At 36.4% G+C, this 27,916-nt stretch overlaps 1 protein-coding gene across 1 annotated transcript in view; it reads left to right on the forward strand.

The window, feature by feature from the left end:
- Positions 1–27,916, forward strand: part of CFAP47 (cilia and flagella associated protein 47) — a 546,720-nt gene that overhangs the window by 152,930 nt on the left and 365,874 nt on the right. Inside the window, exons 27-29 of the mRNA XM_059157736.1 lie at positions 12,835–12,935; positions 17,521–17,649; positions 18,800–19,031. Coding sequence (XP_059013719.1) covers positions 12,835–12,935; positions 17,521–17,649; positions 18,800–19,031 — 462 coding nt within the window. The remainder of the gene's footprint in view (positions 1–12,834; positions 12,936–17,520; positions 17,650–18,799; positions 19,032–27,916) is intronic.

The following is a 27,916-nucleotide window of genomic DNA, read 5'->3' on the forward strand; positions in this document are numbered from 1 at the left end:
TCATAAGCCGTACTTTGTTCTGATGTAATTGTCTGTTCCTTATCCCTTGACCTTGCCCTGTGGAAGGCTGTTTGTAATGGCAACTTCTTTCTATGAAGAAAATTATTTTCATGGTAGACCTGTTAAGCCAGAGCATAGGATTATAGCAGAGTTTCAAATATAAAGTTGAGCGTTTATTTGCATTTAACTAAAACATAGGATGCCAGTGTATTATAAAAAAACTCTCAACATGGGGCACCTGGGTGGCTCAGTGGGTTAAAGCCTCTGCCTTCGGCTCAGGACATGATCTCAGGGTCCTGGGATCGAGTCCTGCATCAGGCTCTCTGCTTGGCAGGGAGCCTGCTTCCTCCTCTCTCTCTGCCTGCCTCTCTGCCTACTTGTGATCTGTCTCTGCCAAAGAAATAAATAAAATCTTTAAAAAAAAAAACTCAACAGAAAAATTTCACAATTAAGATTTTATTATCATTCACTTTTAGCAAAATGGTGATGCTTAAAATTTGTATAGAAATTTCAAAAGCCCAGAAACTTTTAATGTATTTGCCATTATTTAATAGCAATATTTAAATCATAGTGCTTTTAACACAGGTTAGAGGAAGAAAAGTTAACCACAGTCCTTTTTCCTTCTCTTTACCCCCATTCTCTTTGGAGCCAGTGATGGTTGGAGAGTCTCTGCCCTGTGCAGAGACTTTTCATTTTAGAGGAAATTCCAGTGTCTTTCCTTTTGTCTTTCCCTTAGTTGTTATGAGCCCCTGCCTGATTACTGGTCTTCATGGAGACCTTAGAAACTGGATCCGCATGCAGTTGGTTTCTACCTTGGGACCTACTGGTGCAGTCCTCTCCACCTCTCTTTCCTCAGATTCTGTCTCGCTACTCAGCTCTTTACCTATTTGTAAATATGAATTGATTAATCAAGAAAATACCATAACAGGATTATAATATTTGATTGCTATTACATTGATAGCTTTTGCATAGAAAATCAGGCATTAAATAACTAAAAGGAATGCATGCTTATTATAACAATTCAAACAATGCAAAAGTTGAAAATAATACTAATAGTTAGCTTCTCCACCTTTATTCCTACAATCATAATCACATATTGTATTAAAAATGCAGTGTCTTTTCATATATTACTTTTGGTCATACAAATATTTGCAAGCCTATGTGTGTATGTATGGACAAATATGTGTACATAGATAAAGGTTGTTTTTAAGATAATATTGTGCCTAATTAGTTTGTGGGTTTGTCCTGCATATGTCGCACAACAGAATGAATTGGTGAGGTAATCCAGGGCTTGTGGGCTAGCTCCATTATCTTTAATGTACAGCTTCTGAAGTCTACTGCTGTTATCTCTAGACTAATGGAATAGAATGCTCAGAGCACAGGCCAGAAATTTTAAAGAGATGAACCCGAACAAGTACCCATCACCTTTGCCAATATGTCACTGACTCAAACCTAGTACAAGAGTGTGCACCTACATGGCTATGTGTCCTGTCCACCCTTGGGAGGGGGATTCTGTGTCTGTAAATAAGAAGATAGATCCTGGGCAACAGGAGACTCCAACCCAAGTAGGAACAGCTCTTTCTCCTCCCAGTATTTTATTAAATTTTACATTCTATAAATTTATTAAATTTTACATTCTATAAATCCTTCTTGGTGTTTTAATTGCATTTCATGCAGTTGAGCCTTTTAGGCAACTGGAGATTTGGCCTTCTCCACTGGAAGTTCTGCAAGACCTAAAAGGCCCTGACATTGGTGCCCAACTTCCGCCAGCAGGCTTGGGCGTTGTCATTTCAGTAGGTGGAAAGAGGTGGCATGACTCTGCTCCCTAGCCCCAGCTTTCGGAAATGTTCCTTTAGGTGCTCAGATAGGTTTATCTTTATGTGTTTGTCTTGAATCCTTGGATTTGTTTTTATTTATTCTATTTAAAAATTTTTAAAAAAATTTTTTAAAGATTTCTTAGAGAGAGTGTGTGCCAGGGACGAAGGTGGGGGGGGCAGACAGAGAGGAGGAGAAGAGAGAGGAGATCTCCAGTAGACTCCCCGCTGAGCACGGAGTCCATCACAGGGTCAGTCGCAGGACTCTGACAACATGACCTGAGCCCACATCAAGAGTAAGCCACTTAAAACTACTGAGCCACCCAGGTGCCCCCTTCGATTTGTTTTTAAACATATGCTGATTTTTGTGTTTGTCCATTCTGCATTTTCGATTCCTACAAACAAGCATATTGGTGTTGTTGACCTGTTATTAAGAAGAAGAGGTTTGGTCACATACTTCGTGATATGGCATATTGGGTTTTTCTCTTTTGACTACTAATGGTTGCTTCTTGCTGTCTTTCCTGATTATAACCTTGATTTGGAGATAATATGGGGGAGATGTTTGTGCTCACATTCCCAATTTCTGAATGCCAGCATCGATTCCACATTTGCAAAGAAACTTCTAATCACTTCTAACTTTGTAGTTAGTGCAAATGATATTTCCGTGGTGAGAATTTTCAACTACCACAGCAGTACCAGTTTGAGGGCATTTGGGTTTACAAGTTGCTTTTTTGATTGTTCAGGAAGGTTTTTTTTCTTCTTGAAAAAACATAGAGAAAACTATGTGAAATGAATTTGCATGTCTTAACAAATCATTGTAAACACACTTTTTAAATTTTTTTATTTTTTTAATTTTATTTTTTCAGTGTTCCAAAATTCATTGTTTATGCACCACACCCAGCATGCCCTCCTTAATACCCACCACCAGGCACACCCAACCTTCCACCCCCTCCCCTCCAAAACCCTCAGTTTGTTTCTCAGAGTCTACAGTCTCTTGTAGTTTGCCTCCCCCTCTGATTTCCCCCACCTTTATCTACCACTCTGGTCTAGAAATAGAACATCACTGATGCCCCCAGAGATCTCTTGTGTGTTTCTTTTGCATCACAATCTGGTTTAATTTCTGTGACCATTAGTTCTCTATAATTATTGCTCTCTCTAATTTTGAGCATTTCATATTAGATAGGTGCTATTTAAACTTATGCTTTATGTTTATAGAGGGTGTTATTAGAAGTCAAAATTCATTTATTTCCCTCAAGTTGAAACAAATGCAGAACATGGTACAACTGATTAAAATTTTTTTTGTTTATTAATTTGCATTCAACTTAAAACTAACAATATTGCTAATATTTGTTATTTTAATTTGTTGATTAAATGTATTGAACTGTCTTATTTTAATAAGCTTAATTTTATGTAATTTTACTATTTAAAATTTTTTGACCTCTACTTATAGTCTGAACACTTTCAGTATTAAAACCAAATAGCAACTGATAAAGTGCCTTAATAATAGTGTTTCAGAATTTTAGTGGGCTTCTTAAAATTAACCATTTAAATGCTTGGCTTTTATTTGAAGATAAATATTATAATGAATCTTAGAGGACACAGTCATGCTCTTACTTTAAAAATAAGAGTATTGTCCACTTGCATTCAGTTGGTTCCCACTTGATGAAACCCTAACTTTGAATACCATACCATTGGCCATTAGATATTCAAATGAGACTTCTGCTGAAGATGAGTGCTATGTGACATATACAGTGAATTCATACTGAAGGATAAGGGCTGGGCATCAGGAAAATTGACCAAAAGGGCATTTCACATTTGTAGTCAGTAGAATTCTAACATGTGCCTCAAGACCCGTGTTCTCTGAAGCACTTCACGGATCTAGGGGAGGTACGAAGCCCTTGACTGGTCTCTCAGCCTCTCCTTACTTAGGCAGAGTTGCTTAAATTGACCGACACGTATCTCATCTGTTGTAAAACACACTGAGAGTTTTGGCTTAGCAGTTTGTCCACTTGCTGTTCTGGATGATCATCTCACCTGGTAGATTTTTCTGATTCAGAAATCAAAATAAAGGTGAGTTGATTAGTATGGAATACATGGAACTGCACCTCTGTGTGGCCCTTCAAGGTAGAATTTGCTGTCCAACTGTATGGATTGAAGCTAGCTGACTACTTCCTTTTGTCAGCTCCTATAGAGCCTGTCCTAGCTCCACTTGGCCTAAGGTTATCTATGCTCCAGCAGGCAGGCAACCTGCATTTCCTGACTGACTCAGGCAAGTTTAGGGGGCCAGAAAGTTTAGCCCAATGCCAGAAGTTCTGAAGGGCAGTCCAAAGCTCCCTGCCCAGTCGACCAAGGCCTTACTTGGCCAATATGGCTGTTCTATATCATCCTGTTCTCCACACCTTGCAACCCATCTTCTTGCTCTTATTCTCCAACCTGCTTCCTCCTTCTTTCTTACATAGGTATTTATTCTAATAAACTTCTTAAACCCCAGACTGTCTTCTTCTAGTAACCCCAGCCTATGATTAATTTGAGGTTAAATATTATACTTGTGGTTTCCCTCATGAGGGCTATGAAGTAATCTTTTCTCTTAGCTCAAATGGATCTTGAATGAGGATGTCAGCCACTCCATCCATCCATCTGTCTATCCATCCATCCATGTATGTAGTCACAACTTGCACATATCTTTTTTTTTAAGATTATTTATTTATTTATTTGACAGAGAGAGAGAGAGAGAGATCACAAGTAGGCAGAGAGGCAGGCAGAGAGAGAGAGAGAGGGAAGCAGGCTCCCTGCTGAGCAGAAAGCCCGATGCGTGGCTCCATCCCAGGACCCTGAGATCATGACCTGAGCTGAAGGAAGTGGCTTAACCCACCAAGCCACTCAGACACCCTGCATGTATCTTTCATGTGCTGTATATTGGTCTTTGCCTTTAAGGAGCTAGATGAAAGGAGAAGATATTTGTGTGTTGGGAGACTGAAAATACAAAGACTAGAAATGGAGAGACCAGCAAAGCAGCTATCCCAGACTGATGGCTTGAAGAGTTATAGGACTTCAGTGATGGTAGTAAAGCGGGGAATGGGAAAGAGTGATTTTGACTGAATCGATATCAGGACATGGTGACCAGTGGCAATGCCTGACATCAACAAACCTTTAAAATGGAATTAAATTTAAAAGTAGCATATATGAATATGAACTAGGTGCAAATTACATCAATTTTTGTAGCTTGCTATAGTTTGTTTTATGCAACTGAAGATTACTTTTTATTTGAGAGAAAGAGAGAGTGCACAAGTTAGGGGGAGGGACAGAGATAGAGGGAGAAGCTTAACCCACTGAGCCACCCAGGCGCCCCAATGTGGCCTATTTTAGAGTATATTCAAGCTGAAGAACAATGGTTTTATGTGTTTCAAGTACTGCATTTACTAGACCCTCTATATGAGATACACTTTACTCTGGTATTTTTTTGAGAAAACATATTCCCAAGTTATTCTAAATTCAGTAATACTTTAAAGTTTATTTTTATTAACTATTAGAGGACATACTGAAATCTGTAAATTCAATTTTTAAAACCTGTGTTAGGCAAATTACTTTTCAGCAAATGCATGCTCTAAGATGCTTTGTAAGAGTATGTGGCCTAAAAATTGGGAATGATTCTCATAGATTACGGGAACTTGTTGGTGTATTTACTGTTCTCCATCTGTTTTGATTTTGAAGAGGTAACTTTGCATGCATTTCATATGTCTCTTTTTGGAAAGGAATAAAACCACACACAATTCAAATAAACCTTTTCTCTTTTCCTAACACTGGACACATGCAATGGGAATATTCTGAAAGATAGAATCTAACTTTGGGATATTAATGAGGTAAGAGTGTTTTATGCTACATAGATCTCCCTCAAGTTATGATGAGGTTATGCCCCAGTAAACCCACAATTAATTGAAAATATCATAACTTGAAAAAATTTAATATACCTAACTTGTCAAGCATCATAGCTCAGCCTAGCCTACCTTAAACTTGCTTAGAACAGTTACATTAGCCTACACTTAAGCAACGTTATCTAACACAAAGCCCATTTTATTATACAGTATTAAATATTTCATGTAATTTATTGAATGCTATACTTTAAGTGGTAAACATAATGGTTCTAACTATATTGTCCCACCTGTCACTAGCCTGAGAAAGATCAAAATTCAAAAATTTGAAGTATGGTTTCTAATGAATGTGTATTACTTTGGCATCATCCTAAAATCTACAAATCATAAGTCAAACCATCTAAGTCAGGGACCAGCTGTACTTCATACATGGTAATTCCTGGTTAATTTACTTTTCCCTTCCCCTCGGAACCACTTCTTTTTTGCCAGGACTTCCCAGCTTACCTTATCCTCTGCAGCCATATTCTCTCTGAAAGTGATGTCAGACCATCACGTGGTTCCCCAAGCCCTTGTGGCTCATTTCATCATATCCTAGTTGCTCTGTAATAAGTGTTCCCTTGGGTGCCTGGGTGGCTCAGTGGGTTAGGCCTCTGCCTTCTGCTCAGGTCATGATCTCAGGGTCCTGGGATCGAGCCCCACATCAGGCTCTCTGCTCAGCAGGGAGCCTGCTTCCCCTTCTTTTTGCCTGCCTCTCTGCCTACTTGTGATCTCTCTCTCTCTCTCTGTGTCAAATAAATAAATAAAATCTTTAAAAAAAATAAGTGTCCCCTTGCTTAGCTGTTAATCTTTAACCTTTAAGATACTAATTTCTAATCAACAGATATTCTGTATTGCATTGCTCTAGCCAACACCAATACATATTTCATGGTGGGATTTTAGGCCTTTGGTCAGATAGGGAAATGATTTTTCATAAGGAGGAGGTTCTATCATGACACAGAGCTGATGGCCTCCAACTCTGACCAGCTCTGATCTTAGTCTGTGTTATTGTTTATAAAACAAAACAAAACAAAACAAAAACTCTTCCTTACAATTGATTGAGCCTAGATCTTTCAAATTCTTATTTTTTTTAGGTTCATTAAAAATACACATGTATCCTGAAGTTTTCCAAGACATGAAATGAAACTAACCTATAAAAATTACCTAGTTCATTTTAGCTAGATCATGGTTGTCTTCTAAAGTAATGTGCACTACAGCATTCCAGAAATAATTTAACGAGGGGTGCCTGGGTGGCTCAGTCAAGTAAGCATTTGACTCCTTCAGGTTGTAATGCCAGGGTTGTGGGATTGAGCCCCGCGAGGGGCTCTGTGCTCAGATTCTTTACCTCTGCCTGTCCTCCTCGCCCCCGCACCCCCCCCCCCCCCGCCAGCTTATGTGTGCCCTCTCTCTCTTGAATAGATAAATTAATCTTAAAAAAAAGAAAGAATTTAATGAAAGTAAGCTTTTTGTTTTGTGTGACTTCGTGTTGTCATGGAGATAGTTTTAGTGTACTAGCACCTTAATGGGCTGCAAGTAACATATATTGTGGATTATTGCAATGTTCAGAAGAGCAGTTATAATTTTATTTCTTTTCCCTCCACTCAAAGAAGGATATTGAAAAACAAGTGAGAATCACATTAGAATCTTTTCACTCTGTTTTGACCTATTAAAGATGAATAAATAAAAACTGTAACTTTATTAATGATTAACAAAATGATGTTTGATGTCCTCACTGGTGGTAGAGAGATTTTTCTCTCTGGCAACATCATGGATGGCCTTGCCTGTTATAAATATACATTATGGTACCAGATTAAGTCCTGCTGATTGACCTATCTATGGTAAGCAGTAAGTATTTAAATAAACATACCCACCCTTTTTGTGTATAAATAAAGTTACACATCAGTTACACAACTTGGTAAAATATTAAGAACTACTGAATTATATATCTTAATAAGATGGATTTCATGATATATAAATTATATATTTTAAATGTTGGTATAAAAAATGAGGGCATCTGATGGATATTATCATAACCAAATGACTAGACTCGGTATCACTAATGAGGAGGGACACAGACCTGCTCTACTTCCTGGTGGGATGAAATGAGAACCATGGTACAGCACATACAAAGTTTTTTTGGTCAGAAAGAAAACATTATCCAGTCAAGAGAGGATAATCAGAATATTTCAGACAACTGGCCTTGACTCTTAAAAATAATGTCAATGCCAGGAAGGACCATACAAGACTGGGAGATTGTCCTGGTTTAAATGAAAATAAATTCAATCCGTAATCTTAGTTTGGAATTTGGCATTTACTGGGACTCTTCAGCATGGATTGTAAACTAGAGAATACTCTTACACTGATGTTAAATTTGATGGTGGTGATGATACGATTATGGTGTTATAGAATAATGTTCTTGTTCTTAGCATATACAGGCTGAATATTTAGGGATAAATTTGTACATGCACATTTTAAGAAAATAAATTTTAAATAGAAGAAAGAAATGAATATGGCAAAATAGTAATTGCTGAACTGGGTGAAGGGTACATATATGTTTATTTTACTAGTCTTTCAATTCTTTGAATTTAGAAAAATGTGAAGTAAAATGTTGAGGTAGAGGAAAAATAAATCGTTAATGAGAAATTTCAGGTGAACCTGAAAATGACAAAGGATAAAAATAGTGCACTCCATATTTGACTTTCCACATATTAAGGCATTTACTGATTGATTTATCATACTAAAGTATTCATAGTTTGTGCATGGTGGTCGTATCTAAAACAGTGGGAGGTAGAAAGCAGCCAGAGTTTTCCTTATCCTCTCATTTTGCATTGTTCCCTAGGGTACAGCAATACCTTTTGTTTCCATACCCAACTGCAAACTTTCCACTTCTGTAAGAATTTTCATGTGTCCAACAGGAGAATTTATTTATGTCAATTTTATAAGTGTTGCTTATGGTTTACTTAGGAGAGCATCTGAAATAAAATATTTCTCCCTTGTGGTCCCTGGGTAGCTCAGTCAGTTAAGCCTCTGCCCTTGGCTTGGGTCATGATCCTGGAGTCCCAGGATAGAGTCCCACATCAGGCTTTCTGCTCAGCAGGGAGTCTGCTTCTCACTCTATCATGCTCTCTCTTTCTCTCATGCTTTCTCTGTCTCAAATAAATGAATAAAATCTTTTAAAAAAATTTCTTCCATAGAATCCAGGAGAATATTCACAGCTTCCAGAAAAGGCTTTTATTTAAAACAGCTCCTTTTAAGAATTTATATAATTTAACATTATTAGAACAGCTAGAAGTATTAAAATGCATGCTGTTTAATGAGATAATTGATAAAAAATATTTCTTTTTTTTTGTTTATTCATAATCACATGTATCATAATATATGTGACTCTATCCAAACTTGGTAACTTTGAGCATATGTGCAGCAAGCCAGATCTGGAAGCTAACCATTCATTCTTATGCAGTGGCCAAGAGCATAGCTTTGCTTCAGGTATATTGAACTTGAATTTGGGCTCTCTATTTCTTTTTTTTTTTTTAAGTATTTTATTTATTTATTTGAGAGAGAGACAGTGAGAGAGAGCATGAGCAAGGAGAAGGTCAGAGAAGAAGCAGACTCCCCGTGGAGCTGGGAGCCCGATGCGGGACTCGATCCCGGGAATCCAGGATCATGACCTGAGCCGAAGGCAGTCATCCAACCAACTGAGCCACCCAGGTGTCCCTGGGCTATTTCTTAATAGTGTGACTTTAAACAATTGTTGACTTTTTCTGGACCTTGCTCTTGTAACTAAAGTCTGAGAAAATTAATAATATGTATCCTCAAAGGGGCGCCTGGGTGGCTCAGTGGTTTGGGCTGCTGCCTTCGGCTCGGGTCATGATCTCAGGGTCCTGGGATCGAGCCCCGCATCGGGCTCCCTGCTCCGCAGGAAGCCTGCTTCCCTCTCTCTCTCTCTCTCTCTGCCTGCCTCTCTGCCTACTTATGATCTCTGTCTGTCAAATAAATAAAATCTTTAAAAGAAATATGTATCCTCAAAGACTGATGAGAAGATTTATGGAAATGAAATAATGCATTTTAAAAGCCTAGCACAGTAGTTGCCACAAATAGTTCAAGCCCATTTCTGTCACCACCAACATCTGCATCATATCGACTCTGTTGCCAGGAATGTCCATCCTGATTTTTGCTCATTGGAACTCTTCCAAATCACCTATGCGTGATGATTGCTATTTAAATCTCCAAATGGAACCAAAATCCATAATGTCAGAGTTACTTCACTGTTACTGTACAATGTTATAGTCATTTTACTGTTACTGTAGTTTTGAGTATTTTTAGAGTAAATTCTCTACCACTAATGGTTTCTGGCTATGTAGATTGGTATAGAGAATCCATAAATAATACCATTATTCTCTGATAAGGTACCCTATTTTCCCAGAGATACTTTTCTTAAAGTGTAGAGTATTAATATTATTGAATGTAAGTCCTGTTTCTGTTTTAATATTTCTTAAAGATTTTATTTATTTATTTGACAGACAAAGATCACAAGTAGGCAGAGAGGCAGACAGAGAGGAGGAAGCAGGCTCCCCGCCAAGCAGAGAGCCCGATGCGGGGCTCTATCCTTGGACCCTGGGACCATGACCTGAGCTGAAGGCAGAGGCTTTAGCCCACTGAGCCACCCAGGCACCCCTGTTTTAATATATTTTTACTCATAATGATATTAATGTATAAAGTGTCCATATTATTATGATGTGCAATTTGTATAATTTCTGTATCATGTGCCCCATAGAAGAATGTAGTCAAATGAATTTTGTATACATTGGTTATTCTTTATTCTGAGGAGTATCTGAAATCAATGTTATCATCTGCAACACACTAGTTTTATAAGAAGAAAAATTACAATATTTATTCCCATTTCATTGAATTTTACTTCACCCTCATTTTCTTTAGTTCTGTACCATTTTATAATTATTTCAAATGATACTGCTTCTTTAAGCAGTATCATTCATTTAGTTCACTTGATTGTTGTCTTGGGTAGGGTTTGTCCACAAGCTGACTTTTAGATGAGGATTCATGGATATGTGGTTTATTAAGGAAGAACTGCCAGGAATAAACAAGGTAGGGGAAGCAGAACATGGAATCAGTCATCCCAAATAAAATGAAATTTAAGTCAGAGTCCCAACCTCAGCTTGATCCCATGGGATCCTCTAGAGATAAAGTTACACCGCAGAGTTTTGTCCTATTTGAAACAAACAAACCAGCCTTTCAAATTCCTGAACCATATAGGTGCTGACTATGGCATTACTGAGGCGACCATAAACTCCCAAGGCAATTGAAGCTCTCAGCAGTTCTAGCAATCCAACATTGATTCTTGAAGGTTACAGTTACCCAACTATACCCACCCAGAGGATGGGAGCCGACCACAAAGAAATTACATCCTCAGGGATAAGGACATAAGGGCAGAGTAGCCACAGCACTTGCTAGAGTAGTCATTTTTTTCCTTTCTGTTTTTTCTTTTCCTGCAGTCACTGTTAAAGCAGAAAGCATTTTGGGCTCTAAGGTAACAATGATAATGGTATCTTTGGATAACCTATGTTATTTAATCTGAAAAATATTAGTTAAAGTTGGGCAGTTAATGGAATTTTGAAATTCCATCCTATAGAAAAAAACAATTATGGAAATACAGTTTAACCCTGACTAGGGCAATCTGATACATGTGTTTAGGATGATGGAATGGAATGATTAGGATTGGTCAAACAAGACAATGTTGAATATGTATAGTTTGCAATATTTTAATGCACATCAGTAGGTAAAGAGAAAAATGTAATGCATTCCTTATGAGAAACTATGCAGAACTGAGGGGAAAATCAATTTTTTACATGTAACATATGTTTATTTTAATGTCCCTGACAGCTCATTATATTTCAGCTATAGGTTTTTTTTCTTAGTCTCATCCTATCCTGTATTTATTTGTATCAACTTGGATTATAACCCAGATTTCATCATTTCATCTTTTCAGTGACCATACACTACATAGAAGGGCTAATATGATACATAGCAGATGCAAGAGTGAAATTATCTTGATAGTTGCTATAATACAGAAATTAAACCGATAATCCAGTATTATAGTGGTATAGATCTAAAATATAGTACTTCTGTTAACAGATTAGTTGGGGGTGTCTGATTGACTCCATTGGTAGAACTCCTGACTCATTAATCTCGGGCTTGTGAGTTCCGGCGCCATGTTGGGCGTGGAACCTACTCTAAAAAAATTGGGCAAGGACAGAGTTGTTGCATAAATTGGACAGGCCCAATATAATCTTAAGAGTGTTTTGTGAGTCTTATTAACAAGAAAGTTCACAATGCTTTTATAAAATAGTTTAATAGTGTGTCCATTGTGGAAGAGATTAATACTCTAGTGGTTGAATAACTTTGGTAGTGTTGCTTTCAGTTCTCAGATACCTCTAAAGGACAAACACAAAATAAAATATCATCTGAAGAAAGCAGATGGTATGTGAAATTTGTGGAGACCTTGTAGTTGAAAGAAATCTTGAATCCTCTAAATGTTTTCAATTTGAAGAAGAGAAAGACTAGAGAAAATACAATAACTGTTTTTAAGTATTTGAAGGTATATAATGGGGATCAGATCATAGATTTTGTTCTGTGTTGCCCTGAAACAGAAGGTCTGAAGTTAGAGCTCTCTGAATATGAAATGGGTTGGCCGTGAGGCGTGAGTGTCTCTTGGGTAGTGTCTCCCTAGTAGTGTCAGGAGGGCTAGATACTGTTTGTCAGGAATTCAATAAAAGAAGAAGGTGAGTAAATTAATTCTGAGGCTCCTTCAATTCTAAAACTTCCTGAATCTGTTTGTGAACCTTGTATAATTACAAGCAGAATTCTAGAGCACACTTGACAGTGAAGTTAACAATCTCCTTTAAAAGCTTTAAAAGTAAATAGTCTTAAACCATTAAAATAGTATAGTAGTTGGTTAAGAAAAACAAAACAGGTGGAAAGAAAAATGAATAATTCATGTCTTGATCATTTAAACCATCCAGGATATTTAAAAAATATTTCATTGTATTTACTGTATCTTACAATTTTATTTTATTGAAATGCAGTGTCTTCACTTGTAGGTTTTTGCTTCCAGTTACTGCAACAGCAGAAAACTGTCTTCTTACCATTTATCCATATATGGCAACTCATCTTGATAAGCAAACAATTATCTTAAAGGATGGTAAGTTAGATATGACTATTGTCTCCTATTCTCACTGTATACATTCTTGTTATCCCAGGGCTGACACCTGGAAATAATATTACTTTAAAATTAACAGATAGGAGGCACCTGGGTGTTTCAGTTAAGTGTCTGCGGTCTGCTCAGCTCATGATACCAGGGTCCTGGCCTGGAGCCCTGTGTCGGGCTTCCTGCTCAGTGGGGAGCCTGCTTCTCCCTCTCCCTCTACAACTCCCCCTGCTTGCTCTCGCAAAGCATGCTTTCTCTGTCAAATAAGTAAAATATTTTTTAAAAATTAACAGCTATTTATTAAACTCCTGCCATTTCTAAGAGCTGTAGTTAGCCTTGAGAGCAGAATATGGCACTGTCTCTTAATTGCAAAAGTTGAAAATCTAGGGGGTGCCTGGGTGGCTCAGTGAGTTAAAGCCTCTGCGTTCAGCTCAGGTCATGATCTCGGGGTCCTGGGATCGAGCCCCACATCAGGCTCTGTGCTCAGCGGCGAGCCTGTTTCCTCCTCTCTCTCTGCCTGCCTCTCTGCCTACTTGTGATTTCTGTCTGTCAAATAAATAAATAAAATCTTTAGAAGAAAAAAAAAGTTGAAAATCTAGTGAAAGACACAAACACAAAGAAGATTGAAGTAAGAGCCCATTGTAATGTTGGAAGTGTGGGTGTGGTACAGAGGCTAATGCTGACTTTTGGTGCCTGGGGTAACTTTATAGAAGAGCTGACATCTCTGTAGTTTGACAAATGATCGTGAGCAGCATTATCTGGGCAAAGGGTAGTTTAGAGAAAGCATGGGGGTCTGATGGGCTGTACCTTTTATTCTGTAATAGTGGGAATCTTCTGTGATTTCTGAGTATCAGTGATTTAGAAAGGAAATAACTGTTGGGATGAGAGCTGAATTAAAATGGAAAAGAGTGATCAGTAGGCTGGCTAGGAGTTGCTGCAGGGGAAATGGTGAGAGACTGAGAACAACAGGAAAGAAGCTACTGAGCTGAGAAATTTGAAATGCAAAGCACAGTGGCAAATGATTGATGGAGTAAATCTCAGAGGAGGAGAAAGGAATGAGGAGTGGGAAATCATTCTGTCTGCGTAGATTGTCAAGGCCTTGTTTCAGGGCTGAATTGGAGATCTTTTCCATGTTTGTAACCAGTTTTCCCCTGTTCTCCACTTGCTTCTTCAAATGTTTATCACTCTTATGAAATCTATTCAGTCCTGTTCTTCCTCAGTCTCAGGACGTGACCTTTTCTCTAATTTTCGGAAGAAATAAAGACCATCAGGCAGGAATACTCTGAATTTCCAAATACCAAGCATGCGTTCGAATCCATCATCTTTCCTGTCCAAGCTGGGAGTGACAGGACCCCCTCCTGATTTAGGCCATCCCTCCATCTGAATCCCTTCATCCAGTGACCTTGCCTTTCAAATCATGCCCCACTTTTAGCTGCTTTGGGGGCCTGTGCAGGATGATAACAAGGAAGAAAGAGATTATATCCTCTCATTGAATAGGCTCATTCTCAAAGAGAAAAAAGGTGAATCTAGGCCTTGTGCTCCTGATTTAAACTTTGCACATTTACCAGTAACATAAAACACTTGATTTCCCAGACAGGGGGAGAAAAAAAAGGAAAAGAAGCAAAAGCAAAGGAAGCTAAATAATTAGAGCACCATAGCTTTCTTTACTGGGAAGGACATGTTAGGGGTGAGGCAGAACATTCTTCCATTATACTACTATTACCCCACTACTGAGCAGCAGCTTATACTATGGACAGCCCCTCCCCCCACCAACCTCTCATCAGACTCTCCCTGGAACTCCACATCATCTTCTCACCTCTCTGACTGTTCCTTCCGAATTTTATACACATTTTATACACGTCCTCAAAATGTAAAAGATTTTCTGCCTGATCCTGATGTTATATTTTTATATTCTTCTAATGTACTAGGTGGGGGCAGATTTCAGATAATACAACATAATAGAAAGAGCAGTGGATGAAGTATCACAGAACCTGGGTGGAAATTCTATTTTGTGTTCTAATCTCACCATTTTGCCATTTGCTTTTATCATTAATTCTCAGATCCTCAAACATCTGTTATTTAACAAAATGTACATGGTAAGAGAATAATGGGTGCTAACAGTATCTATTTCAAAAGGCTTTTGTGAGAACTCATGGAGTAAAAACCTGAAAATTATTATTATTACTATTATCATTTTTGTATTATTGTTATCATATCTGCTATTATTATTGCTTGAACACTCTTATATTTTTCACAATGTCCTCCAAAAAATAATGAGGAGTTACTGTATAAAACATTGCTATTTCTTTAAGAGGAAAAATATGAATAGAATTTTAGTGCTGGTATGATGATTGAGTATGAAATCTGCAGATTAAAAACAATACATCAATTTCAGTAAATATTACTATAGAAAGATGTGAGTTTTAAATATTCTAATATATCTTTAGAAATATCTAGAGTAAAATTTATAATATATATATATTTTTAAAGATTTTATTTATTCATTTGACAGAGAGAGATCACAAGTAGGCAGAGCAGCAGGCAGAGAGAGAAGGGGGGAAGCAGGCTCCCTGCTGAGCAGAGAGCCCGATGAGGGTCTCTGTCCCAGGACCCTGAGATCATGACCTGAGCTGAAGGCAGAGGCTTAACCCACTGAGGCACTCAGGTGCCCCTATAATATATATTTAATGCTTCCCAGGCTTAGGGTGCTCTGCTAAGTAAGTGCCTTGTGTTTGTTATTTCATTTAGTGCCCCCAACAACTGAGTGTAATACTCTTATTAATTTCACTTGACAGATTAAGAAACTGAGTCATAAAGAGTTTGAGCAGCTTGCTCCAGGGAATTCCAACCAAATTTTTAAGACCTTGGAGTCTACACACTTATCTCCTGTGCTCTAGAGTATGATATGTTCAGTAAAGGTGAAATCTTAAAGCACATTAACTATTTTAAAAAGTAAAGGAGTATGATTTACTTGTTCTAGCTAATACGCTGAATACAAACTTTTATATCAATCATTACTTTTAGTTGAATAGTACAGATGTGGGTTTCTACCCTATTAGAAAGTTTTTATTATTTGATGGTAAGTTGAAAAGATATTGCCTAATGCATCCACAATGAATCATTCTGTCATTGAATTTTCTAAGGCTCATTTTTATGAAGTCTATTGTGGTGTAGTATTGCAGAGATATGCACATTCTTTGGTAAATTCTGACTGAATTTGTATTGAAAAAATGGAAGGAACTTAGTATATGCCAGCTTACTTATCTGTGTTATTGCCTGTAAAGTAACCCTTAGAATAGATTCATGAACTCAGAACCTTAAGTGTCATTTCGTGGATAAAAACATGTTTCAGAGAACTTGTATAGAATCCCCATAGTTTAATAGCTCAGGAATTGTAGTGCCAAGATTTCAAATCAGAAATTTCTAACTGCAAAGGCTATGCTTTTCTGACAGAATTACATTATGCGTATTTGTATATGCATATACATATACATATATGTGAATAGACAGAAAATAGATAGGTAGATACATAATCTGGCCTTAGTTCACATATACTATCTTTTCTTTATTTCCCTTTTATTTATTTATTTTATTATTTTTTATTATGTTCAGTTAGTATATAGTATATAGTACGTCATAACTTTTTGATGTAGTGTTCAATGATTCATTAGTTGTAAATAATACCCAGTGCTCATCACCACATGTGCCCTCCCCAATACCCATCATCACCTGGTTACCCTATCCCCCCACCCTCCCTCCCCTCTGAAACCCTCAGTTTGTTTCCTGGGGCCCAGGGTCTTTCATGGTCCATCTCCCTCTCTGATTTCTCCCCCCTTCTGTTTTCCCTCCCTTCAGCTATTGTCCTCTGCGCTATTGCTGATGTTCCACATATGGGTGAAACCATATGATTGTCTTTCTCTGCTTGACTTATTTCACTTAACATAATACCCTCCATTTCCATCCATGTCGATGCAAATGATCGATATTCTTCCTTTCTGATGCCTGAGTAATATTCCATTCACTTATGCTGCCATTTCTTAACGTTGCCTTTAGTTTAGTTTGGTTGATTACCATAGTGGCAAATTCTAGTGTATATACAACAGTTCTAACTGGAATAGAGATTGAAAGCTGTGCAAAATGGTGTCAACTCAAAACCAAGCAGTGATTTCATTCCAGAAAATTAACTAGGGAGAAATTGTTCTTCTTATATTAAATTTTGAGTACCATGTGTAATCCAAAAATTTTAGTGTAGAAATATTTAAAATGGTTTACATATCTTTATTTCTCCTGAAGTTGAGCATTGGTCATTATCCAAAACCTTTGATATGCCATAGTAATGGCCTTGTTGAATAAAATTAATTCAGTTCAGAAAACCATATCAGCTTCTAACAGTCTTTTCCTTGACATCTTATTTTAAGTATAATGGACATTTATACTTAAATTTTTCTTTTACTCTGTGTGTGTGTGTATTTATTATATATAATATATGTTATACAGAAAATTATGAAATTAAGGTTCAGTAATTTGAGAGTGAATTCACAAATGCTTGTTGGCTTACTGTGTTCCAATGTATCATTAGTAGATAAAGATGACAGTTCTGTGAAGAATAGAGACAATGTTACGGTTCCCTCCCAAGAACCTGGTTTATCCTCTCCTGCTCCTACTAAATTTAATGATGCTGAGCCTGCAGAGAGAAGATTATTTATTGGTATGTAGCAAATGTATATCGTACCGAGCAAACCCAGTTCATAACATGATCTGTTTAGTATTATTGAAATGAAAACTAGGCTTTTTTAGGTAAGAAGAAATCCATGAAGAAAAACATGAATTTTTCATTAGTTTTAAGTGGGTCATCTCCTTGGGGAACTCTCTCCAATGATGTGGAACAGAGATTCTCTAATGTTTTCTGTTCACAGTATATTTAGTATCTCAGTACTTTTGACCCAGGTCAAAAGATGTACTGAGCAATTCCCTTTATTAAATGTTTTGGTTGAAAAACCTGAGAGTAGTAATTCATGTGCTATCCAGCATATGCAGTAATGATATTTAACTAAAATGTTAAATATCCTGTCGAGCCCCTTTAAATTTGTTGTGACATCCCAGGTACCATCTGCCAGATTATGGGTTTGTCTGTCAATTATTTGGCTGGATCCAGTATTACCTATCTTAGAAAGAGATGAACACATAAATAGATAAAGATATGAATTTGGTAGTATCTTTTATAATTAACTATTCAAATATTCCTTTCTCTGGATATGGGTAATACTGAACATTTTCCTATTTATTGAATGGACCAACCAAATTAAATATTGTGAGGTTTTTAAATGACTGTGTACTTGTGCCATTATGTAGATATTTGTGAAAAAAATATAAAAATCATTTTATATCCTCGAAAATTTCTCTGCTTTGAAATGCTTTGTTTTATTAAAGTGTTTCACTTGGATAAAAAGTCATTTTGAATATGAAACCAGTATTTTAAACCAATATTAAGTCTCCCTTCTAAGGTTTAATTCTGTCTATTAAGTAGAACTGAAGAATGGTCAAAATATTCTACATGTGTAGTTAGAAATGAAACATTCAATTTTGGGGAGTGCTTTCTCATACCATTATGGCAAGAAAAAAATTTGATGATTTTTTAAATTGAAATTCAACAATTTTTAAAGTGTTTCTGTTAGGTATCTGAAAATAAATCTATTTTCTTATTTTCAAGATACAGTAAATTGACTCAGAATTTCTTTGTGAGCATAACATAATTTGTAAAATTTGCTTTATTTGTCTACATACAAATAGCAGTAGCCAACAGAATATTTTACTCTATGGTGATGTAACCCTTTTTTACAAACAAATATGAATTTTAGGAATTGAAATAATACATGAAAATTTGAAGTCAGGCAAAAGTAAAACGTCAAAGAAATACAATTACAGAGCTATGGAAGAGGAGGAGAAAAATGAGCAATGGTTTTCTCCTGAAGAAGGAACAAAGGCATATGTCTTCTTTGAGAAGGTTGTAAATGCTGCTCAGACCTGGTTCAGTCTCTTCGGCTGGCCTGAAGGACCCCATTCTCTTTCTATTCCAGAAACAATAAGAAGGTAATAGCTATGTGTTTCTCTAAAACTTGCTTTATATCATGTAATAAAATGTAGTCTACTCATTGGGGTGGTTTTAGGTGAAACATAATGTTAAATGATTTATTCTACACTGGTAAATTAGGAGGAGGTGACTAAGAAAAGCATAAGGACACAACTATAAATACTTTGGTATAGTTATATATTTTTTAAAATAAAGATTTATTTATTTATTTGAGAAAGGGAGAGTTTACGTGCGTGCGCAAGCGCACATGGGAGGAGGGGCAGAGGGAGAGGATCTCCAACAGACTGCCCTGAGCATGGAGCCACACTCGGGGCACCACTTGAAGCTCCAGGCCCGGCTCCACAGGGGTCGTGACCTGAGAACCCTGAGATCATGATCTGAGTGGAAACCAAGACTGATCCACAGATACTCCCCTGGTATAGGTATACTTTTTAAAATTTCTTCTAAACATCGTATGACTTGAGGTCAGTACTGAAAATCTCTGAACCTCGCTTTCCTCATCTGTCAAATGACAACGGGTAAACTGTGGGTGAGAAAAGCCATTTTAAATCTGAAAACTTTGGAAATTCCACATGTATATATAAAGGAACTATCAGCCCTCCATCTAGAGTATGGTCAGGTAGACAGTATATTTACTTCCCTCTTTCATGTACTCTTTATTACTCAGCATTTATATTCGGGAGTGAGTTAGGTTATGCTAAATCTATAGTTTTCCTATAAGTTATCTTTTTTTAGTTTTTTAAATTAATGGGATAATATCCGCTTCATAGAATGAATATTTAATCTTCACCTATGCTGAGAAAAATGAATACAGCAGATATATTGAAAATTTACAGGCTTGATCATAAAATCATCTGACTCCAGGGAATTTTTTAGAGAAGTTATTCTGTTAACTTTTCAGTTTTCTGATTTGCTATTTGTTCTACTAAAAACTGTATGTATTTTGAGTAAATTTTAATGATTTATTTTCCTTTTAGGGGAGATCATTGATCATACATTTAAAATTCATTATCTGACAGTAGTAACTACTAGTATTATTGATATGTTCATAGTCTCTTTCTCATTTATAACTTTATTTAATTTTATTGTACATATACTTTTATGTCTCCTGTGATGAATAAATTTTGAAATCAATTTATCCATTTCTATGTTTCTAAACAATTTAATGTTCATTTTTTTTCTTTTTAATTCACTTCTTTAAACTTGTATGCTTAATTGTTTTCAGGTCTATACACTTATGTCTTTATTTCATGTTGGATGCATCCTAGAAATTTTGCTATTAAGTATTTTAATTTTTGTTGTTTTTTATAGAGCTTGTGATCTTAATTTTTATTTTCTGTGTAGTTTTACTGTAATGATTGCTAATTTGTTGTTTGTTATTGGATTTATGCATCTTTATATGCTTGCACATTCTCATTAATTTGGGGGTATTTACTTCTATTATTTTGTTCTGTATTTTCCTAATGTAAATGATGTCAGGATTCAATGTATCTGTTTGTAAGTAGTAGTAGACATTTCTAGATGTTACATAGGAAATATTTCAGAGTAGGATCACTGGATCAGATAATATAAGGTTTTAAAAATCTATTTTATTTTTGGGTGATTTTCTAGTACGTTTTCTATATTATAACCTTACTAATGAGTTACATTGCTGTACCTTGCTATTTTGATAGGTGGGTATCCAATCACGTCACTGGGTACTGCTTGGGGAAAGACAGTTCTAGAGGAATATGGGGACCTTTCTCTAGTCCTAGGAAGAAAGCTACCCCAAACCAAATATCTCTAAATAAATAAAAGCTGTTCAAGTAACAATGTTATTCACTGCTAATTCTTTATTTGGAATCTTTGAAACATGGACTCTCAAGCTAAGAGGATACTTTCATGGTAAACCCCCAAACTCAATGCTTCCTATATTACCCCATCATCAGGACTCAGTCAGTCTTTCTCATAAGTCTGATTTCATATTTTGTTCACTCTTTCAGAATTATTTCATGGTTCCCATTTCTTTGCTAATCTGCAATTTCTGAAATAAAATCTGAGTGTGGTAATATTTTATATCATTCAATCTATTTGCTATTCATTAGGCCCTTTCACTTAGAAAACGCATCTTTTGACTGTTCTCCCCTCCCTCCTCTTTCCTGCCCTCTCTTTTTTGTTTTTCTCTATTCTTTGTTTCTTCATCATCATTAGAATGATGGTGCATCTTTTATACCACTTTCAATTTTGTCCTATGATTTTCATATTTTTCTGTATTTGCTTTCTTATATGTACACATATACAGATCTTCTCTTTAAAAATTTATTTATTTACTTATTTATTTGAGAGAGAGTGCATGCATGTGAGCACAAGCAGGGAGAGGAGTAGAGGGAGAGAGAATGAGGGAATCTCAAGCTTGGAGCCCAATGTGGGGCTCAGTTCAATGACTGAGAACATGACCTGAGCTGAAACCAAGAGTTGGACACTTAACCGACTGAGCCTTTTAGGTGCTTCTTATGTATATAGATCTTCTTCGTTTGCTCTTTTAGTCTTCTATAATTTTTTTTAATTTATTTTTTATTCTTTAAAAGATTTTATTTATTTATTTGACAGAGAGAGAACAAGAAAGGGAACACAAACGGGGAGTGGGAGTGGGAGAGGCAGGCTTCCAACTGAGCAGGGAGCCTGATGTGGGGCTTGATCCCAGGACGCTGGGATCATGACCTGAGTCAAAGGCAGACGTTTAATGACTGAACCACCTAGGCACCCCTTTCTATAAAATTTTTAAATTGGTGTTTTTCGTTTTGTTTTTTAGGAACTCAGTGTTATTCATCCATCCTTCCTTCCATTTGTTTCTTTCATAATGGCATCCTGTTTTTGTGTTTTGGATGCATGCCTTCTCAAATATCTCTTCCAGATATAGTACTTGAATTAATCATCATGATTACTGTACTGAAGGTCACTTCCTTCCTCTGTATCTGCCAGGTGTAATCTTGGTGACTCTCTAATGTTCCTTTCAGAAAAATGATGTCCTTTTCCCCTGCAGCCTACTGGTGTACAGTCCAACATTTTAATTTATTCCTCAATATAATTCCATCCATTCTTTGTTTTATAGATTTTCTTCAGAGTTGGTATACTAATGGTTCTTTTCCCAACTTTAGTGTTGTTACAGGTCTCTAGTCTTTCTGACATTTCAGCAATATTTTGAGTGGGAGAGAAGATAAGCAAGAATGTTCATTTTATCATCTTGAAAAGAAAGTTGATCTTCCTTCTCATAGTTTTACTCTTTTAGTTTTACTCTCATAGTTTTACTCCTTTCTATAGTTTTACTCTTCTACTGATCCCAGATTAATGACTATCATTTCTGCTATTGCTTTCATTATTGTGGTCTAGTAATCCATGCCCCACTGAAGTTGCTTGGCATTATGTCTCTTACCTTATTCCTTTAAAAATAATTTTGTGATGTTATTTTATTAACGATAATGGTTCATATATATTGGAGTCTTACTATGAACAAAGCATAATTATATGTGCTTTGTGGATATTAATTCAGTTATTCTTTATAATGACCTTGTGAGATAGGTACTATTATTATTATCCCCATTTTATTGATGAGAAACTGAGGCAGAGAGAAGGTCACTCAGCTAATAAATAGCAGAGTAAGGATTTGAATCCCAGCATTCTACCCCAGAGATAGTCCTTTTAAGCATTATGCCACTTGCTAATTATTACAGGATCAAATTAAGATTTGGGAAACTTTTAACACTTGAAAGACATGAGCTTCACCATTTGGCATTTTTGCCTTTGTTTTTAGACTGGGTAATATAAGTACCTATGGTTATATATATCAGTTCAATAAGATTAAGAATACAGTAGTCTAGAACTGAGGAGAGCTATGTAATCCTAATGTTTATAGGCTAAGTCAGTCTAGGATTTCAGATCAGGTGAAGCTCAAATTCCTGGGCAAGCCATGAATTCTAGTGAAGTCAGTCATGTTAATAGGGAAAGTGGAATTGCCTGGCCCTATATACAATAGATACCCACTGGAGAGTCATCCATTACACTAGTCCTGGAAGACCAGAAATCATTGTGAATTATGGTGTGGATATCAAAAACTTTTTGTTTTCCTTTTAACATTATTGAACATTTTTTGACATATTTATGCATCACCTTTCTTGAATCTGAAGATACAGGTTGTCAGAAATGCTGCTTTATTGGTGTATTATCCTAGGTAATTTCACCCTTTACAAACACCAATTTGCAGCAGACAGGCAATATGGCCCATTCCATTTGTTGATTTGAAAGATATTCAGGTGGAATAGCAGGAACCAATTATTTGAGGAGATTACCTTTATTGATTAGTAGTCTGTTTTCAACTCTTAGAGTCCCCTAAATATTATTTATTTTTATCCCTTCCCCAAATCACCAAAAGGTGGAAATAGCTATTGAAAAATATAAAAGAACACAATTTATGTTTCAGAAATCATTAGAGGAAATGTACTTAATATTATAGTCCACTCACTTCAAGTTGGATTAATTGTGGGAACTAACATTTTTTCCAAACACTACTGGGTAGATCTCTAAAGAGCTGATCACAGAAACATTTAAATCCTAGTGGCAATTCCACTGCATCTGGCAGAAGTGATTGCAGTACTTACCATTGCTAGTCCAAACTTCCACTCCAACATGTACCTCCTTCCAGCTGCCACACACCAAGAGCACATCTGGGAATACCAGTCAGGAAGCTTAGGGGACAGGGTTCAAATTGTTTCAAAGCTACATTTTATCCCAGAAGTTTGCATGTAGGGTGAGTATATAGAATCTCACAGGATTAATTAATGGAATGTTCTACCATTTATAATGAGAGCATGTAAAATAAAATAGTTACTCAGTGCCTCTGTTTCCTCACTTGTAAAAAGGAGGTAATTATAATGCCTATCTTATAGGGTTGTTGTGATACTTAGAAGAAGTAATATCTTTATTAGAGCAGAGCATAGGACCTAGTAAGCATTCAATAAATATTAGCTGTTAATATTAAATTTAACTAGGGTTATGTTAGTAGTGTTGTGCATTTCTGATATCATTCATTATATTTACCAGCTTTTCTAAACACATACCAAATGATATTTCATTAACAATATTTCTCCTTCCCTTGCACAGGATTTCCCCCCAGTTTGATAGGAAGTTCTGATGTTTTCTATAATGTGTGTGTGTGTGGGGTATGTTTTATCTTTGCCACTTTGAGCTGCTGGCAAGATTGCTGGTAAATTTAATAATATAAACATAAAGCTTCTCCATTTCTGAGCAGCCAGCCATGTCTAACACAGTCACAAAAATGTGTCTTTAGACATTCCTGTTAAAATAGAAGTGGTTAAATAACTGATTAGAGTTAGCTTCCTTGAGTACTTTTCATTGCTCCACATTGCTGTAAGAATAATGAATCATTTTACAATTCTTTTCAAGATAGTTTCCTTCTTTAACCATTTTACTACTTGCTGGTTGGTGATAGTGGTATGTGGTAAGTGGTTTTGTTACCTAGAAAGATAGATCTGACATAAGTACACTGAGACTTTTGCTTGTGCATATCTTTAATCTCCAAAGTAGGAGGACTCTCATAATTGAATTAGAAACTTAAAATCATTTAATATCTTAATATATAAATAAGAGGAAAAGGAATATTATTAACAATTATTAAGCTTTTAAGATACAGAAACTCCACATTTGTGGGATATGCATTCATATAGTTATTAAAGAAAAGACTATAGTTTATACATCATAATTTGTGTTCTCAATGGGCAATTCAGTTATTTACTAACAATGTCACCTTTTCCTTTAATCATCCTCTGAACAATAATTTTAACTAGCTAATTTCAGTCAGTGTTCATGTGCTAGTGGAACTTTGAAGACCCAAGCTGTTTCCTCATGGCTTTTAATTTTTTATTATTTATTTATTTATGTAAAAGATTTAATTTATTTATTTGAAAGAGAGAGAGATATAGCAAGAGAACATGAGTGGGAAGGAGAGGGAGAAGCAGGCTCCCTGCAAACAGGAAGCCCGATGTGGGACTCAATCTAAGGACCCTGGGATCATAACCTGAGCTGAAGGCAGACACTTGACATACTGAGCTACCCAGGAGCCCCTCCTTTTGATTTTTTTTTTTTTAGATTTTTTTTTTAATTTTTAAATTTATTTTCAGCGTAACAGTGTTCATTGTTTTTGTACCACACCCAGTACTCCATGCAATCCGTGCCCTCTCCAATGTCCACCACCTGGTACCCCCCAACCTCCCACCCCCCACCCCTTCAAAACCCTCAGATTGTTTTTCAGAGTCCATAGTCTCTCATGGTTCATGTCCCCTTCCAATTTCCCTCAACTCCCTTCTCCTAACTTCCCTTGTCCTCCATGCATTTGTTATGCTCCACAAATAAGTGAAACCATATGATAATTGACTCTCTCTGCTTGACTTATTTCACTCAGCATAATCTCTTCCAGTCCTGTCCATGTTGCTACAAAAGTTGGGTATTCATCCTTTCTGATGGAGGCATAATACTCCATAGTGTATATGGACCACATCTTCCTTATCCATTCGTCCGTTGAAGGGCATCTTGTTTCTTTCCACAGTTTGGCGACCGTGGCCATTTGACTTTTTAAATCATGAAATAAAACACATATAGAGAAAGGTTCACAAAGCAAGTGCAACAACCGCTCATTTTACTCCTAGAGCAAACCCCTGTGCAGACGTCACTTTGACAGCACACCAGAGTCCTATTACGACCCGCACAATCTACCAGATCTCTATAATTGAAAGGAGATTACTAGTAAAAAAAAGTACTTTTTATGGTACTTTTAAGAAAAGTTTTATTATGTAAGCATAAATTGTAAACTCTAGAGCTTAAGGTTTCTTTGAATTTTTATCGTATTTGTCACCATGTAACATATAGAGAGAATTATAACTTTGTGAACATGTGTGTAGCTAACACTTAGACCAGGAAATAGCTATTGCTAACATCTCTGAATCCTGCTCTTTCTAATTACCTTTCCATCTCCTAGAGAGGTCACCATTATTCTGAATTCTAACACCAAAGATTAGTTTTTTCTGTTTTTGAACTTGATGTAGGAAGAATCATATAGTTTGCATTTTTTTGTAGCATCTGGATATTTTTGGTCATTATGTTAATGCGATTCATTTTAGCATTTCAGAGTCAATTATCAGTAATGCTGCACATGAGGCCATTGTATGAATATTCTGTTATTTAATCATTCTGTTCATAGACATTTCACTAGCTTCTGTATTTTTCTATTATGAGTAATGCTATTATGGAAATTTTAATATATGTCTTTTGGTTCATATTTTTGAAAGGCATATATGTTAGGAGTAAAATTGCCACATCATAAGATAGGAATATGATCACCTTTAGAGGTTACTTCTAAATAATTTTCTAAGGTGGCTGTACCAATTTCCACTCCTGCAGGTCATATATGAAAGTTCCAGTTGCTCTGCACTCTAAGAAACAGTTAATATTGTCATTCTCTTCAATATTACCTCTTTCTGATGGGTGTAGTTTGAACTGACATCTTACTGCGCTTGCTATTAAGAAAATTTTCACATGTTCTTGGTCATCTGGAAATGTTTATCTAAAAGAGTCTGTTCTTTATGGCTGTTCTTACTGGGATTCATTGTGATTCTTTCATGTATGGTTTGATTTTTTTGTTGTCAGTTTTGGAAAGTTCTCAGCTGATATCCTGATAGGCATTCTTTTAGGCTCTTCTCCTTCGCTCAGTCTTCTATATTTTTCATCCTTCTGTCCCTCTCTGTTACAGTGTAGATACAGTCCTACGGCCTACATTCCACTGCATTAATTATTTCTTCACTTAATTTAGTCTGCTGTTAACTTCATCTATTGGTCTCTTAATTTTACTTACTGGATTTATTTCCATATTTTCCATTCAGTTATATACATATACTTTAAAAGATTTTATTTATTGAGAGGGAGAGAGCCCATGGAGGTAGGGGGAGAGGCAGAGACAGAGGGAGGCAGAGGGGCAGAGGTAGAGGGAGGGAGAGTCTCAGGCAGACTGCGCACTGAGCGCAGAACCTAATGCAGGGCTCGATTTCGTGACCTTGAGATCATGACCCAAGCCAAAATCAAGGATTGGGTGCTTAACCACCTGAGCCACCCAGGGGCCCCTCTATTTAGTCATATTTTTATATAATTTATAGTTCAGTGACAAAATTCTCAATCTTAATTGTAGTACATACAATTACTTTAAAAGCCGCTGCCTTCGGCTCGGGTCATGATCCCGGGGTCCTGGGATCGAGTTCCACATCGGGTTCCTTGCTCGGCGGAGAGCCTGCTTCTCCCTCCGCCTCTGCCTGCCTCTCTGCCTGCTTGTGTGCTGTCTCTCCCTCTCTTCCTCTCTGACAAATAAATAAATAAATAAAATCTTAAAAAATTTAAAAACAAACAAAAAAACTATAATATGTGGGGACCCTATGTGTCTGTTTATATTGTTTATTTTTTTTATTTGTATTTAACTTGTTGCTTTTTCTCCTTTTTTAAGTTATTATCTAGTTATGTCTTAATTCTTTTTCTTTTTTAAAAGATTTAATTTATTCATTTGACAGATAGAGAGCACAAGTAGGCAGAGCAGGAGGCAGAGGGAGACGGAGAAGCAGGCTCTCCACTGAACAGGGAGTCTGATGCAGGGCTTGATCCCAGGACCCTGAGATCATGACACGAGCTGAAGGCAGACACCCAACCAGTGCCCCTAGTTATGTCTTAATTCTTTTTAGATTATCTCCCCTTTTCATAATTTTTTATGGAAATATATTCAGTGTTAATTCTTTTCCATATAATATCTGTTTGCTTTGTTGGTACCTTCAGGATATACTGCTCTATTATGTAC

The sequence above is a fragment of the Mustela lutreola genome, chromosome X (genome assembly GCF_030435805.1).
Source record: "Mustela lutreola isolate mMusLut2 chromosome X, mMusLut2.pri, whole genome shotgun sequence".
Taxonomy (NCBI): domain Eukaryota; kingdom Metazoa; phylum Chordata; class Mammalia; order Carnivora; family Mustelidae; genus Mustela; species Mustela lutreola.